At 44.2% G+C, this 16,984-nt stretch overlaps 1 protein-coding gene and 1 pseudogene across 17 annotated transcripts in view; one reads left to right on the plus strand and one right to left on the minus strand.

Annotated features, from left to right (window-relative positions):
* Positions 1–2,587: 2,587 nt before the first annotated feature.
* Positions 2,588–3,595, minus strand: LOC111090829 (annotated as a pseudogene).
* Positions 3,596–10,175: 6,580 nt separating this feature from the next.
* GPHA2 (glycoprotein hormone subunit alpha 2) overlaps positions 10,176–16,984 on the plus strand; it is a 32,937-nt gene continuing 26,128 nt past the window's right edge. For 7 of the 17 annotated variants that reach the window (XM_038564029.1, XM_038564036.1, XM_038564050.1 and 4 more), the window contains exon 1: positions 10,176–10,377. Coding sequence is in view for 3 of the 17 variants with exons in the window: in XM_038564042.1 (XP_038419970.1) it covers positions 15,838–15,853 (16 nt within the window). In the remaining 14 variants the exon portion in view is untranslated. Of the gene's footprint in view, positions 10,378–12,213; positions 12,252–12,347; positions 12,412–14,449; positions 14,504–15,740; positions 15,854–16,984 lie in introns of those variants that run through there. The other 10 variants (XM_038564031.1, XM_038564039.1, XM_038564045.1 and 7 more) reach the window with 7 other exon arrangements.

Consider the following 16,984-nt stretch of genomic DNA (forward strand, 5'->3'; position numbering starts at 1 on the left):
TGGGTGGGGGGCATCTTACAATGCAGAAAGGAGACTATTCTTAGGGGACTGTGGGTATCTGTGTGTGTGCTCATGCAGAATTTTGTTCCATTTTTAAAGGTCTGCAGCCTCCTGCTTTTCTAAGCCAGTGAATACTGAAATCTCCCTAGAAAAGACATTCCTGGATCTAGCATATCCAACGGCTTGGTCAGACTCTGCAGGCTTTGCTCACTGTCATGGGCTTGTGTTTACCTGGTTAGGGGAGACAGGGAAGAGACCCCAGGCAGGGTAAACATAACTTATGACAGAAGATCTTCTCTCAGTCATGCGTAGGCTCTAGGAAGAAAGGCACATTTTGTTATCAATTTAATGAGCTGCTTCATTTGATAGTGAGTTCTCTGTCACTAGGAATATCCACACAAAGGCTGCACAACTACCTATCAGGATATTGCAAGGAGGACACCTGCAAAATGAAAAACTTACATAGGTGACTGCCAAACCTAAAATTCTGTTATTTAATTCAACACGATATTTCCTTGAAGGCATGAATTGTTTCTCTATGCATTGCACTCTCCGCCCCCTGTCAATACTTTTCTTTTTTCCTAAGAATTAAAATATTTCATGCTAAAAAAAAATATTTCATGCTTAGTAGGAACTTTGAAAATTGTGTGTGTGTGTGGTGGTGGGGGGGGATTATCCATACTGTTGAATACTACTCAGCAATAAAAAGGAATGACTACAGATACACCTGATAACTTTGATGGGTCTCGAGATCATGATGCAGAGTGAAAAAAGCCAATCTCAAAAAGCCACATACTGCATGATTCCACTTATGTAACATTCTCAAAATGATGAAATTATAGAGATGGAGCACAGATTAGTGATTGCAAAGGGTTAGGGATGGTGGTGGAGATGAATGTGGCTATAAAGGGTTGCATCTTTGAGGATGGAACAATTCTGTACCTTGCATGTGATAATTACATGAATTTACACATCTGATAAAATTATTCTGAATCACACACACAATTTATAGCAATGACATTTTTCTAGTTTTAATATGGTACTAGGTCACGTAAGATGTAATCATTGAGGACAAAGGATGAAATGTATAGGACTTCTTTATACTACCTTTGCAACTTCTTGTGAATCTATAATTATTTATAAAAATAAATAATATAAAACTAATTAATAAAAACAAGGTTTTAGAGCATAGCAAAGCCCACGTTAACATTTTAGCATATTTACTACAAATTATTTTCTTCACACAGTTAGGATCATATTGCATATAAATTTTGTATCATGAAATGTTTTCTTAATAGAATAGCGTAGGCATTTCTTACGTCATTAGCTACTCCACAATGCAATTGCTGTAATAGTTATGGCTATCAATTGGAAAAATGCACAAATGAACTGTAGTGTATTCATACAATAGCATATCATTTAGGGATTAAAAGGAACAAACTGCACTGATATGAATAAAGCTCAAAAATATGCTGAGTGGAAGAAGCTTTATGCAAAATAGTATACACTATATGCTTTCATTTATATAAAGTTCTAAAATAAGCAAACAATTTATGATAGATAAAAATTAGGATAGTGGTAACTTCCAGGGGTGGTGGTGGTGGTGGAAGTGAGGGCAGGGATTGACTGGGAAGGGGCATGAGGGAGTTTTCTGGTGTGTTGGTAGTATTCCATATCTTGATAGGGATTTGGGTTACATAGGTGTATGCATTTGTTAAAATGTAGCAAATGTACACTTAAGATTTAGACATTTCATTTTATGTAAATTTTATTTCAAAAGAAAAAACTCATAAATCAATATGATTCCTATTTAATGAAGTACATGATAAAGTATTTATGGGAAGAATACCAATATCTGTAGTTTCTTTGAAATTCTCAAAAAAGAATGGCTTGATAGATGGCCGAAGGATGGGTAGATGAAAGGGTATGAGATGAAGCAAGTAGAGTTAAATAAGAATGATAGTCCAGAAAGGTAGGTGTACAACTTTTCTATATGTTTGAAGATTGTCATAATAAGCATATATTTTAATTTAGACAAAACCCACTTAGAATCCTTGGTACAGGAGCATCTGGGTGGCTCAGTGGTTGATCGTTTGCCTTTGGCTCAGGTCATGATTCCGGGGTCCTGGGATCGAGTCTCTTATCAGGCTCCCTGCAGGGACCCTGCTTCTCCCTCTACCTATATCTCTGCCTCTCTCTGTGTGTGTCTCTCATGAATAAATAAATAAAATCTTAAAAAAAAAAAAAAAGAAGAATTCTTGGTACAAATACAGAATGCTGCCCAGCCCCCAGCAATGTGACGCCCTGGACTGGCCTGGGACCTAGTGTCTAGATTAGGTTCTCTGGAGAATTCTTGGCACACTTGAGCATCTAAGGGCTCAGTCACCCAGCTAGGTCCAAACACAAAGCCTTTCCAAGGATAAGTCTTCTAAAGGGCTCTCTCCAGAGTCTCTCTCACCTCCTTTTTTTTTTAATATTTTATTTATTTATTCATGAGAGATACAGAGAGAGAGGCAGAGACATAGGGAGAAGCAGGCTCCATGCAGGAAGCCTGATGTGGAACTCAATCCAGGGACTCCAGGATCACTTCCTGGGCTGAAGGCAGCCGTGCTTAACCGCTGAGCTACCCAGGGGTCCCTCTCTCTCACCTCCTTGCTGGAGTTCTCTGTTTCTGTCTTGTGGTAGCCACAACTGGCAGAAATCAACTCTCTTTACTAAATCCACAAAGGCCTCCAAGGTCTAAGCTGAGCCTAGAAAGATTCTCTTATTTTGGGGTGAGGGGCTGAGGGGGATGAAACATTTTAATCTGATGGTAGCACATAATACTGAACAGGGAGCACTCCCAGTTACCCTCCTGTTTATAAGGAAGTTCTCAAAAATAACTGGATTTGTTAGAGCCTGGCCCCCTGCCCATAAGAGGGAAAGGGAACAGAGTAGGCAAAGCACTAAGGTCTGCTCTCTCATCACTCATAGAACCAGTTCTGTGCACAGTTCTTCTAATCCACCAACTCTTCAGGCCGAAACCATAAGCCAATCTCCTTTTCTGCACTCTACACGGAATTGTTGCCGTGGGTAATGTTCTTGACAACTTGGATGCAGAAGTCCCCAGGGATGGTCCCAGGCTTGGAGTACGAAGGGGTGGTCTGCCTGAGCATCACTTGGCCTGTCTTCAACACATTCAGCCCCTCCCAGGCCATGGCACCCACAGACTCTGACTGCAAGTACTTTACCAGGATGGCAGAGAATGAATGGTCCTTCAAGTCGGTGTTCTTTGAGAAGGTCTTTCGAAGCCTGAATTAATTTCATAGCAATGAGGAATAATCCCTTTTGCTTAAAATGCTTGATGATCTCTCCAAAGAGGCTGCACTGGACTCTATCAGTCTTGATGGCAATGAAGGTGCATTCACTGTTGGCCATGGACCTCGAGATAGACAGCCCACCAGCTGCTTGGGTTGCAATTCCATCTAGGGCTGCTGGCACTGGAGGAGCCAGGAAGGATTCTGAGGCCTCTTTGAGCAGACCTAGCCCAACGCATTGCATCCCTGAGCTCTACAAGGCTCACGCTTGAGTAGTCTCACGGTTTTACAGCCTTGCAGAGAACCTAGACAACCAAAACGCAAAGCAGAAAAAACCAGCCGATCAAATGAGTTTCCCTTAGGAAACCTCCCTGCTCCTACCCCCTAGGACTGCCTCTCTGCACTAGTCAGTTTTCCTGTGGCCCTGCCAGGCCAGACTCTGGCCTCCAGCCTTCCCCAGCTGAGGGTTGAAGACGTCACCTGGCTCTGGTAATTGACTTGGGAAGCCCAAAGAGCCCAAAGGGAGGTGGCAGGAGCTCAGGGGAGGGGAAGCCCCAGGTGCTGCAGGAAGTGGAGCTGTTAATTAAGCAGCTTCTTCCCACCCAGGAAGAGGGAGATGGGGAGCTGCCAGAGGCCCAGGAAGCAGGTCTCTTAAAGGGGACAAGACCCCTTTCTGAACCTATTAGGAAGAGCCATGATATATCCCAGGCTTCTTCACAGGTCACACTCGGGATTTGTCCTGTCCTCTGGAGCTCACTGGTGAACTACTCAGTGGGAGAGAAGACTGTTAAGGAACCCATGTGACCCCCTGGGAGAAAAGGAACAGGAGAGGGCACTGTAATGCCCAGCTCCAGCTCTAAGGGATGGAACAGAGTCAAGACTAAGGAAATCCTGTGAAGGGATCCTCTGAAAGGTCAGGTGGTCAGACAACTGTGATAAACAGCAGCGATGAGGGCCCCATGACAATGCCTGGCTTAGGGCGTGGCTATGAGAAGCACGTGAATTGTAACCACAACCACATCAAAGGTTCTCTGAGTGTGGTCCTCTCCAGCAGCATCATGATCACCTGGGAACTTACTTTGCTTGTTCAACATGCAAATTTTTAGGCCCCTGAAATTTAGAGACTAAGCTTAGCAATCCACAAGCCCACTAGGTGATTCTGACACATGCTCAAATTTGAGAAGCACTAGTATAATCTGACAGATTCTGGAGCTGGGCTGCCCAGAAAACTTCCTCCATTCACAAATTCATTCACATTCATCAGGTATTTATTAGCACCTTCTATGTGTTGCCCCGTGTCAAGTGTCATGAGGAGCCCAAAGTGGGACAAATTATAGTCCCACCCTCCAGGCCGACTGATTAGTAAGTACAAAGTGGGCAAAGAGCCCTAGGAAGGAGCCAATCTTTCTGGTTAGGGGGATTGGAGAGGACTTCCCAGAGGAGGTGGACTTTGAGATGTGCCTTGAAGGATGAGTTAGCAAAATAGAAAAGGAAGGCACTTCTAAAACCAAAATCTAAATTTTATTTTAATTATTATTATTGGTGTCTCAGCGGTTGAGCATCTGCCTTTGGCTCAGGGCCTGATCCCGGATTCCCTTGATTGAGTTCCACATCAGGCTCCTTGCATGGAGCCTGCTTCTCCTCCCTCTGCCTGTGTCTGCCTCTCCCACTCTGTGTCTCTCATAAATAAATAAAGTCTTTCAAAACAATAGTAATAATAATTATTATTTTTGAGAGAGAGAGAGAGAGCGCATAAGTGGGTGGGGTGGGGGCTGAGGGGGAGGGAAAGAGAGAATCTTAAGCAGGCTCCACATGTGGAGCCTAATATGAGGCTTGATCTCAAGACCCTGAGATCATGACCTGAACCAAAATCAAGAGCCAGACACTTAACTGACTGAGTCACCCAGGCACCCCACACCAAATCTAACTTTCAAAAGTACCTTACAGCTTTGGGGATAAATTCAAGATTGTCAGCACAAGCTTCTCCATGATCTATCCCCTATCTCCTTCATTGTCCCCATCTCCTGCCATGCCACACCACCACACAGAGATCTGAGGAAAGCTGAACTTCTCACAAAAGTGTACACACAGCTTGCTATTTCTTATTGCTAGGCCTTTGCGCAGCCTGTCTTTCCACCTAGAATGTCCTCTTTGTGTCTCTTAGCCCAAGAGCCACCCATCCTTCAGGACTCCTTGCAGCTGTTTTCTCTTCCAGGAAGCCCTCTCAACTCCTGGCTGGTTAAGAATCATCCTCTAGGTCCCCAAAGGCCTGGAACACTGATGTATCAGTGCCCTTACTGCACTGCATTTACAAATCTGCTTTATGTCAATACCCCCATTAGAATGAGAACCTACTGTGAGTTGGCATCTTCTTCAACTTTGTGATCCTAGAGCCTAGCACAGTGCCTGGCATGCAGTGAGCTTCCAATAAATAGTTATTTAGCAAAGGAAAGAAGAAAGGGAAAATATTAAATAGGAGGCCCAAGCAAAAAAAAAAAAAAAAAAAAAAAAAACCCACAAAACTTTGCAGTGATGATGTAGAGTCTGACAAGGAGCACATCCCAAAGGCAAAGGCAAAAAATATCTTCCTCTACTTAAAACCTGGAACAGAGGAGACAGTGCTAGCAGCCAGGAGCCTCTTGCCGCCTGCTTGTTGGCTTGACAGATCTGGCATGTGTGCTTTCAAGCCAATTGTCATCTGCTAAGCATTGCTGCTAAAATGTTCCAGTATGCCAGGCCAAATATGAATCCATATAAGTCTCTGGGCAGCCTGGGTGGCTCAGCGGTTTAGCGCTACCTTCAGCCCAGGGCATGATCCTGGAGACCTGGGATCGAGTCCCACATCAGGCTCCCTGCATGGAACTTGCTTCTCCCTCTGCTTGTGTATCTGCCTCTCTCTCTCTCTCTCTGTCTCTCATGAATAAATAAATAAAATCTTAAAAAAAAACCCAAATATGAATCCATATAAGTCTCTTTAGCACTGTAGGTTGGTTTGCGAGTTGGGGTACAGGTTTATCAATTCTCAAGAATCCCAAGAACACATGAAAAGATGCTCAACGTTAGTAGTCATTAGGGAAATATGAATTAGATCTACACTAGATACCATTAACATCTATTATAGTGGGCAAAAAAAAAAATAAAACTAACATACCAAGTGCTGACAAGGATGCACAGCAATGAAAACTCTCATACTCTGCTGGTAAGAATGCACAACGATACAGCCAATCTGGAAAACAGTTTGGTAGTTTCTTATAAATCCAAACACACACTTGCCATACAATCCAGAGATCCCCATCCTAGGTATTTACTTGAGAAATATGAAGACTTAAGTTTAAACAACTGGTATGTCAATCCTTATAGAAGCTTTATTCAAGATTGCCAAAAATTTAAAACAACCCAAATGTCAAGAGCCAAATAATAAAAAAGTGGTGGAATATCATGCAATAGAATACTTCTTGGCAGGGGCACCTGGGGGGCTCAGTGCTTGAGTGTCTGTCTTTGGCTTAGGTCGTGATCCTGGGGTCCTGGGATGGTCCTGCATCGGGCTCCCCACAGTGAGTCTGCCTCTCCTCTGCCTGTGTCTCTGTCTCTGCCTGTGTGTCTATCATGAATAAACAAATAAAATATTTAAAATTAAAAATAATAAAAAAGAATATTTCTTGGCAATAAAAAGTAATGAGCTATGGATATATACAACAGCATGGATAAATTTAAATGTGTCACCCAGAGAAAGAACCCAATTCCAAAAGGTTACATCCTGTATGAATCCATTTATGTGACATACTGGAAAACTAGGAATGGGGGAACAGTTTGCCAGTGGTTGGGGTAGGAAGAGGGTTTGAGTACAAAGTGGTAACCTAAGGTAATTTTTTGAAGTGACAAAACTATTCTTTCTCTCTCCTGATCTACCCTTGAATTTATGCATATGTTAAAATAACAGACTTAATACACCAAAAACAGTGAACGCTACTACAGGGAATTTTTTTTTTAAAGATTTTATTTATGGGGATCCCTGGGTGGCTCAGTGGTTTGGTGCCTCCCTTTGGCCCGGGGCGCGGTCCTGGGGTCCCGGGATCCGGTCCCGCGTCGGGCTCCCAGCGTGGAGCCTGCTTCTCCCTCCTCCTGTCTCTGCCTCTCTCTCTCTCTCTGTGTCTCTCATGAATAAATAAATAAATAAATCTAAAAAAAAAAGATTTTATTTATTTATTCATGAGAGACACACACACACACAGAGAGGCAGAGACTCAGGCAAAGGGAGAATCAGGCTCCATGAGCAGGCTCTAAACCACTGAGCCACCCAGGGATCCCAAATTTTTCTTTTTAACGTAATGCCAGTTTGGGGCACCTGGGTGGCTCAATCAGTTAAGTGTCTCCCTTCAGCTCAAGTCATCATCCCCAGGGTTTTGGGATCAAGCCCCACGTTGGGCTCCCTGCTCAGCAGGAATCCTGCTTCTCCCTCTCCCTCTGTTTACCTCTCCCCCTACTTGTACTCTCTCTCTCTCTAATAAATAAATAAAATCTTTAAAAAAATAAATGCAATACCAGTTTAAAGTAAAAAAGAATATCAAGGTACAAGGCAGCCCTCAAGCCCACAAGCATTGCCCCTTCCACTGTCTTGTCTATGGTGGCCAGTGAATGGGCCACCTGTAGCTCTTTAAGCAAGGTCAGTCATACAGCCCTCCTGGGTAGCTCACGAAAGCAAGCTACGATCCTCCCATCTAGTTTAATCTCAGGGTTATCTCCATAATGAGAGTTAATTTTGTCTTCTTCACCAAGGTATCCCCAAAGGGCTAGAATAGTGCTTGTTAATAGTTACTCAAATAAATATTTGTTGATTAAATATTTGTTATCCCTTTATCTGACTGGCTCCAAATTCCTGAATCCACTCTCTTAGTGGAAATACTCACTGCAACCTCCCTTCTCTAATAATATTACTTGCTCTAAGTTCCTCCTGAAATTCTGGGCACTTAACATTCCTGCTCAGGTGTCAGCTTGCCCCTTCTCTGGCCCTTCTCTGCCCCTTCTCTTCTTAATTCAGGTAAGAATTCCTCCCTCTAGCTGCATCCCATTAAGGGCCCTCAGCCACAGCCCCAGTGGAAGCAGCCTTGACCTCATCATAAAAGAAAGTGCCCAACATGTAGTTGCTACCCTGTGCAAACAGGAAGGAAATAACAGTGGACCACGTGGGCTGGGAAGCCCCCTCTGGCTTACCAGGTGCTGCTCCAAGCCTCAACAGCAGTGTGTGGGTCTGCCAGGAGACACTTCAGTTCCATCTTACTCAAAGTGTCAGTGTGTTCCTTTTATTTCATTTGGCAACCCATAATTGTAGATGGCAAGAAGTGGGATGTTTGGTCATTTGGGATTGTAATAAGTAAGGCTTTTGGTTAGAATCCCCTGGGTTTCTGCCTATTTCCCTTCCGGCTGGTTGTAAATAAAGAGTATTTGTGTCCAGTGATTATTTCCTCTGTCTTTCACCCTTGACCAGGGTCATCCTCCATAGGAAATCATGTACATCACAAGTGGCCATTTAAGACTCACAACCTTGTTTACCACAATCTTAGGTACAAGTAATATCCAGGTAGGTGGATTATAAGTAAACAGCACAGGTACAGAATAGTTTTCTCCAGCCTCAACAGAATCCTGATTCCTTTACCCTGCATGGACCCCATCCCCACTCTGCCCAAAGAAGGGTCTTTCGCTTGGTTCCCCAGCATGGATTGTGCAAGGGATGTGTTCACAACAGCTGTCAGAAGGCTGCCCTGCTCTGGGACTCACCTCCAACTAACTTGGTCAAATTCTACTCTTTGCCAAACAAGGTCAGAGTCACAGATGGGTGGCTTAAGACCTGTGCACACAAATGTGTTAGTTTCAGTCCACAAATCAGCTGCCAACATTTTTAAATTGGGAGATTTCCCATGAAAATCAGATCTGGCATTACCAGTTCACACTTCTCAAAAGGCCTCCCTTCAGTGGGACACTGGGTAACAGAGGCCTTCTTTAGGTGGGGCAAGTGCCTACCTGAGATCTATTTTCCTCTTCCCCGTGCCCTCCATCCACTTCTTTCTTTTCCTGCCTTGCTTTTCCAGGTCTTTGCATGTACTACCCAATAAATAGTAGAGGCTTAATTTCTTGTGTATAAAAAGATGGACAAGACTCAGCCTTCAAAGAGTTGGGCATGTGAAATAGTTTTTAAGTGGGGTGAAGGAGGCATTCCAAGCATGGGAACAGCAAGAGCAGTGAAGAGGACCATTCCCGGGACTCTTTAAAATTAGGATATATATATATATATAAAGATTTTATTTATTTATTCATGAGACAGAGAGAGAGAGAGAGGCAGAGACACAGGCAGAGGGAGAAGCAGGCTCCATGCAGGGAGCCCGACGTGGGACTCCATCCGGGTCTCCAGGATCGCGCCCTGGGCTGAAGGCGGCGCTAACCGCTGAGCCCCCCGGGCTGCCCTAAAATTGGGATATTGATGACTGCTTTACAACATGGCGGTCAGGGCAGAAGGAGAGCGAGTATGGAAGTGCCTGCACGACGTTTGACACGTAGTAGGTGCCCCGCGGGAGGCAGCTCCCGACCGGACCACCCAAGGGACAGAGCGTGCGCTAATCCAACAATTGGTGGACAGGCTGCGTAGCGACCAAAAAAAGCGCCCGGGGCCGGTGCTCCGACGCGTGGGCCCGAAGGCCTCTCCCAACCCCGGCTTCGCGCAACCCAAGGGCGGTGTCGCCACGCAGCGCACGCGCACATCGTGGCCAAGCCTGCGCGCGCGCGCTCCCGCTACGCGAGGCGAGGAAGCGCGTTTGCGCATGTGCAGAACGCCCGGCTGCCGGGGGGGGGGGGTGCGGGGGGAGCGCAGCTACGCGTGCGCAGAAGGCCTGGCGGGCGCGCGGCAAAAGCCAAAGCGCCCGCGGGGGTCTGAGGGAGCTCCGGAGTCGCGCTCCTCGGGCTGTGGCCGCCCGCCGCTTTTGGGGGCGCTCTCTAGTGGCAGCTTCGGCTGAGGCCTCTTTTACGAGGCGCGAAGAACTCTAAGCCTGTGTAGGAGCCCGGCCGGGCCTGGGAAGTTCTTGGGTCTGAGGTAATGGCCCACAGCGGCCTGGTGCTCCCCTGAGGTTGGCGCTTTCTTGCCTTTATTTTCCGAGGGAGAGTTCGAGGCCCGGCGCCACCGTCCCGCAGATACCCCCAAGGGCTAGGCGGGGTGGCCGCTTGCGGGCCGCGGGAGTGCGAGAGAGTCCGGGGTGGGTGGGGGTGGGGGGCGCCTCGTACAGACCCGCTTCCCGGGCTGAGCGCCCCGGGGCCCCAGCAGCCCTAGGCCAGACCCTGGCCGCTCGGCCCCTCAGAACGCCTCCGCCTCCCTTTCCCCCCTCCCGTTCCCCCTCCTTCCCCTCCCTCCACTTCTTTTTTTTTATTTTTTTATTTTTTTTTATGATAGTCACAGAGAGAGAGAGAGAGAGAGAGGCAGAGACACAGGCAGAGGGAGAAGCAGGCTCCATGCACCGGGAGCCTGATGTGGGATTCGATCCCGGGTCTCCAGGATCCCGCCCTGGGCCAAAGGCAGGCGCTAAACCGCTGCGCCACCCAGGGATCCCCCCTCCCTCCACTTCTGTCCCCTTCTCCCCTCCCTGCCCTCCCTCTCTGTCCCCCTTCGCTTTCCCCCACCAAGGAAAACACCTGCTCTGGTCTGCAGCCTTCCCTGGACCCAGGCATAGCGGTTGCCATGAAAGCAAGGCTAGTCCCTTTGAGACATTTCTTGTCACATCACGTTTTAGTAATCTGTGAGTTTCTGCTTTTGAATGCCTGACTGAACCTCGGAGGTGAAGAGTTGAGTCCTGGTCCTCGATGAGGCTTCTCCGGGCTTTGAACCTCGGCGTCTGAGAAAGCGCGAAGATGCACACGGGCATCTTGTAGATGCACATCTACACATCTACATCCTTGGTGTTTCTGAACTTTAGTTCCTTCATTTGCACCTGTGCTGGTAGTAAATCTACCACAGTATCCCAACAGTCTACCCAAAATCTTTCTCTGGGTATCTCATGGGGCACCTTGAAATGGAGCATGTCCCAGTAAGGACTTCATATCGTCCCCTCAAAAATTTCCTAAGGCTACCTTTTCCAGGAAGTCGCACTTTTAAAAGTTTTATTTAAATTCCATTTAACGGGCAGCCCGGGTGGCTCAGTGGTTTAGCGTCACCTTCAGCCTAGGGTGTGATCCTGGAGACCTGGGATCAAGTCCCACGTCGGCCTCCCTGCATGGAGCCTGCTGCTGCTTCTTTCTTTTTTTTAATAACTTTATTTTTTATTGGTGTTCAATTTGCCAACATATAGAATAACACCCAGTGCTCATCCCATCAAGTGCCCCCCTCAGTGCCCGTCACCAGTCACCCCCACCCCCCGCCCACCTCCCCTTCCACCACCCCTAGTTCCTTTCCCAGAGTTAGGAGTCTCTCATGTTCTGTCTCCCTTTCTGATATTTCCCACTCATTTTTTCTCCTTATCCCTTTATTCCCTTTCACTATTTTTTTGTATATTCCCCAAATGAATGGAGCCTGCTTCTTTGTCTCTGCCTCTCTCTCTCTCTCTGTCTGTCTCTCATGAATAAGTAAATGGAATCTTTAAAAAAAAATAAGTAAAAATAACTTCCATTTGCCATCATATAGTGTAACACCCAGTGCTCATCATATCACCTGCCCTCCTCAATGCCCATCACCAGGTTACCCCATCCCCCCACCCGCCTCCCTTTATGCAACCCTTTGTTTCCCAGAGTTAGGAGTCCATGGTAGTTTGTCTTCCTCTCTGATTTTTACCCACTCTGTTTCCCCCACTTCCCTTAAGGTCCCTTTCACTATTGGTTCTATTACACATAGGAATGTCACCAAAGGATAATTGTCTTTCTCTGATTGACTAATTTCATGCAGCATAATACCCTCCAGCTCCATCCACATTGATGTAAATGGTAGGTATTTGTCCTTTCTGATGGCTGAGTAATATTCCATTGTCTTTATCCATTCATCTGTCAAAGGACATCGTGGCTCCTTCAACAATTTGGCTATTGTGAACATTGCTGCTATAAACATTGGACTACTATGTCATTGCACTACATCTGTATCTTTGAGGTAAATGCCCAGTAGCGCAACTGATGCATCATTGGAAAGCTCTATTTTTAACTTCTTGAGGAGTCTCCACACTGTATTCCAGAGAGGCTGCAAAGTGGCACTTTTTTCTCTTCAGTAAGTTGCTCAAGCCACTAGGAATCATCTTTGTTCTTTCTCCCAACCCCCCATCAAGTCACCAAATCATAACTAGACAGCCTCATAGGCATCTTCCAAACCAGTCGACTACTTACTAACTTCTGCTTCATACCACGGGCTGGTCCTGGTCCTTTTTTTATCTGCTCTTGTTCTGGATTATTTCCCACATTACAACCAGAAATATAAATAGTATACTTTACCTCACAACTATGTGGTCATTTATCCTTCAGTACCTTCCCATTGCTCTTAGGATAGACTCCACAAATCATAACCTGGACTAGAAATAAGGCCTTCATCCGTTCTCTGGCTATACCCTCTTAGATGATCTCATCTGTTCACTAGCCTTAAATACTGTCTAAACACTGATGACTTAAATTTGTATTTCTGGGACCCCTGGGTGGCTCATGGTTGAACATCTGCCTTTTGCTCAGAGCATCATCCTTGGATCCAGGATCGGGTCCCACATTGGGCTCCCCGCAGAAAGCCTGCTTCTCCCTTTGCTTGTGTCTCTGCCTCTCTCTGTGTGTCTCTTAGGAATAAATAAAATCTTTAAAGAAAATAATTTTATATTTCCATCCTGATTTACATCCCTTGCATACTAGGTGACCATCCTCTTGGTATATCCACTGAGATGTCTAATGAACTTCTTGGACTTAACCAAAACAAAATGACTGACTTACTCCACAAATCTTTATCTAGAATCCTTCCTCATCTTAGTAAAGGGTATGTACCATTATCCACCTAATATGATAGCAAAGGCTAAAAACATAAGAGTCATCCTTGAATCCCACACTTAGTCCATCAGTCTCAAATATACCCCAGATTCAACTATTTACTAACCACTGAGACTTTCCAGTCAAAATCAGCAGCATCTTTCTCTTGGACTACTACAAAAGCTTCCTGAGTGGTTCCCTGCTTCTACTCTTACCTTTGTACAGTTCATCTTTCTTTTTTATTTCTTTCTTTTGTTTTTAAGATTTTATTTATTTGAGAGGCAGAGAGAGAAGCAGACTCCCCACTGAGCAGAGAGCCTGATATGGGGCTCACTCCAGGATGCTAGGATCATGACCTGAGAGCCAAAGGCAGACACTCAACCAACTGAATCTGCCCTCCCAACTTCAATAGAAGTTTTTTGATCTTGTGAGATAGGGATAGGAAAGCATTATATACACTGAATGTGCTTTTAAATATGAGGTTTTTGTTAAGGCCTGTTCACCATTAGATCCCAATGGTTTTTTTTTTTTAAGATTTTATTTATTTATTCATAGAGATGCAGAGAGAGAGAGAGAGAGGCAGAGACACAGGCAGAGGGAGAAGCAGGCTCCATGCAGAGAGCCTGACGTGGGACTCGATCCAGGGTCTCCAGGATCACGCCCTGGGCTGCAGGCGGCGCTAAACCGCTGCGCAACCGGGGCTGCCCAGATCCCAATGGTTTTGATGGTTTTTCAAAGTACAAAGCTTTATGTTTCTTAGCAATTAGAATTTATTTCATTATTTTAGAGCTAGGCTTAGGTGGTAAAATATAAAGAGTTGAAGCTAATATGGAGTCTAGGCCAGTTCATAGTCAGCTGGACTATCTTGCTTTAGCAATACATATGAGTTTTAATCTTATCCTGATGTATGACCTTTGCCAAGATGATGATCTCAAGTCAGGTATATCTTTTTGTAAATACAGTTCTTATCTTCCCAGTGTCTCAACAGAATTGGATTAAAGTTAGTAAAATATTTCAAATTTCCTGTGTGAAATTTTCTCTCTTTACATAAAACGTAATTTTTTTTTTAAGATTTATTTATTCATTCATGAGAGACAGAGAGAAAGGGGCAGAGACAGAGTCAGAGGGAGAAGCAGGCTCCTCACAGGGAGCACAACGTGGGACTCGATTCCAGATCCCGAGACCACGACCTGAGCCAAAGGCAAATGCTCAACCGCTGAGCCACCCAGGCATCTCCGTAAAAAGTAATTTGGTTTTCTTATTAACTTGATTTCTTCAGAATCTGCCATTGTTTCATGGCAAGAACACAGCTGTAATATTTTAGAAGCTTTCTTTTCACACTTGCCTGTATCAGTCTTCTGTCACTAAGACCCTTGACATATGTACATCGTGGACTCAGAGTTTTTAGCTCAAAATTGTAAAAGTCATTCCTTTCTCTCTACCTAAGGATACTTTCTCCATCATTTGCCCTTCTGAAACTACTGATGCTCTTTACGCTGATTTAAGTTTTTCTTCCTTACATGTACTGCTTCAGGGCGACTCACCCAGTGGTATAACCGAAAAATAAAACGTCTTTTATTGCCTGCAGTTTTACATCCAAATGCTTTTTGGGTTCCTGGGGGTGGTAGGATGTTTAGAGTGCTGCAAAATGATGTGAATTCTAATAGGTTGGTTGTCATTAAACAAGCCCTACTACTGGGCAGGATGGTGAGATGAGATACCATTCTATTGCTTTTCTAGAATAAGATGCACAGTTCTGGACCTATTGACCAATGGTAGTTTTTCCAATAGCTTTTAGGATGGTTAAGATGTAGGTGGAAGAGGTACTTAGGTGCAAAGGGTAGCTTAAGAGATTAATTTAGTCTCCTTTCTGGTCTGTTAAGTTGTCCAGTAGGCCTTTTGGGTTGATTTTAGGGCATCTTCTTACCTCTCTGTTAGGTTTAGTTACTTTTCTCTCAAACAAAACAAAACAAAACAAACTCTGATACAGTTCCAAAGGCAAATCTATTCCTGAACAAATGCCAAGAGCATTTTAAAGATTGTATCTAAAGAGTAGGAAGAAACCTAATGAGAAAGAATGACATCAATAAGCATGAAAGTGTCCTGGGTAGTCTTAGATTAGTCTCTTCTTGTCCCATATCTTAACTCTTTGTTTTTTTTTTGTTTTTGTTTTTAAATAAAGAATAACCTATGTGTAGAGCACTACAATAAGCAATTATACCTGCATTATTTCATTAGCCACACTAGTCACCCTGAAAGGTGAAGAAACTGAGAATAGTTCCTTTTGAAAAATAGAGCTTGAAGACAAACAAATGTGAACGTAACCCTTTAACCCCAAGAAGTAATTCTAAAGCTTACGTTTTGGTTTTTTTTTTTTTTTTTTAAAGATTGTATTTATTTATTCATGAGAGACACACGGAGAGAGAGAGAAAGGCGGAGACACAGGCAGAGAGAGAAGCAGGCTTCATGCAGGGAGCCCGATGTAGGACTCAATCCCAGGACTCCAGGATCACACCATGAGCCAAAGGCAGACATTTTAACTGCTGAGCCACCCAGGCGTCCCTTACATTTTGGTTTGATGCCTTTGTACCCAGGTTGAGTTTGTCTTGAATTATCCACAATTACAAGAGTGACCAGGGTTACAATTTAATAAAGTGACTGACAGGGTGCTGTGTTGTAATGGAAAATATGTGGGCCAAAGGAATCAACAGTCTTGAGGAGTGCTAAACCTGGTTCCATACTGAGTTACATGACCTTGTGGAAGTTATTTCCTCTTTGGTGAAATCAGTTTCTTCTCGTACCCTAAAACAAAGGGCACTTCAGGCTATAGGCAACCATGAATCTCTAATTGGAAATACTCTCTAGTATAGAATCTCTAGTCTAAATATACTTCAGTAGACCCAGGCAGACCTCTGAGACCAGTCAAAGATTTGTGAAGGTGGAAGGAAAAGCTAATCATCTGTCTTCAATCTCAGTTCTGAAACTTGGGTAGTAAATTCATAGTATCAGTGAGATTTCTCTATGTTGTTGCCCATACTCAGTGGTCACAAAGCCTGTCATATTAGACCTGCCCAGTAAATGTAATTTGAATAAATGCTTATGAAAGTCTTTTATTCTTTAACTGTGGAGGATTTTTGCATCAAATGTCACCAGATATATTTAGTGACAGTACTTTCTCATCATCTCCTTCCATCTCAGTAGTCAATATCATTATCCTCATGTAACAATCAGCCCTGGTTTAGATTCTATGCACTGACCCAGATATTTCTTTATGTGAAAAAAAATTACTAAAAAACTTTAAAAATTTAACATCATTGCCTACATATCATTTAAATCTAATTATTGGGAATTTTCAAAGAAAGGTTCTTGATTGGGATTTGCAGACTTTTTGCACTGAGATTAAATATAGTTTTCTTTTTAAATTTGCTTTTTTTAGTGAAGCATTAAGAGAGAAACATCAAATCTATCAAAACAGCTAATGTTTATACAATACTCTAGAATTTATGAAGTGCTATTTACAATGTAATCTTATTTAATCCCACAGTAACTCCAGGGGTAGATGGGATCCCCATTTGTTGGTGAAGAAACTGAGAAATGATGAAGCTAAGTGACATGCTCAGGGTCTAATGACGAATAAGAGGCAGAGCTAGGACTCACACCTTGATCCTCCAATTCCAAATCTTATGTCTTTCCAACTGTTGCGTATTGCCTCTACACTTTTCTTT

Source organism: Canis lupus, chromosome 18, assembly GCF_011100685.1.
Source record: "Canis lupus familiaris isolate Mischka breed German Shepherd chromosome 18, alternate assembly UU_Cfam_GSD_1.0, whole genome shotgun sequence".
Lineage (NCBI taxonomy): Eukaryota > Metazoa > Chordata > Mammalia > Carnivora > Canidae > Canis > Canis lupus.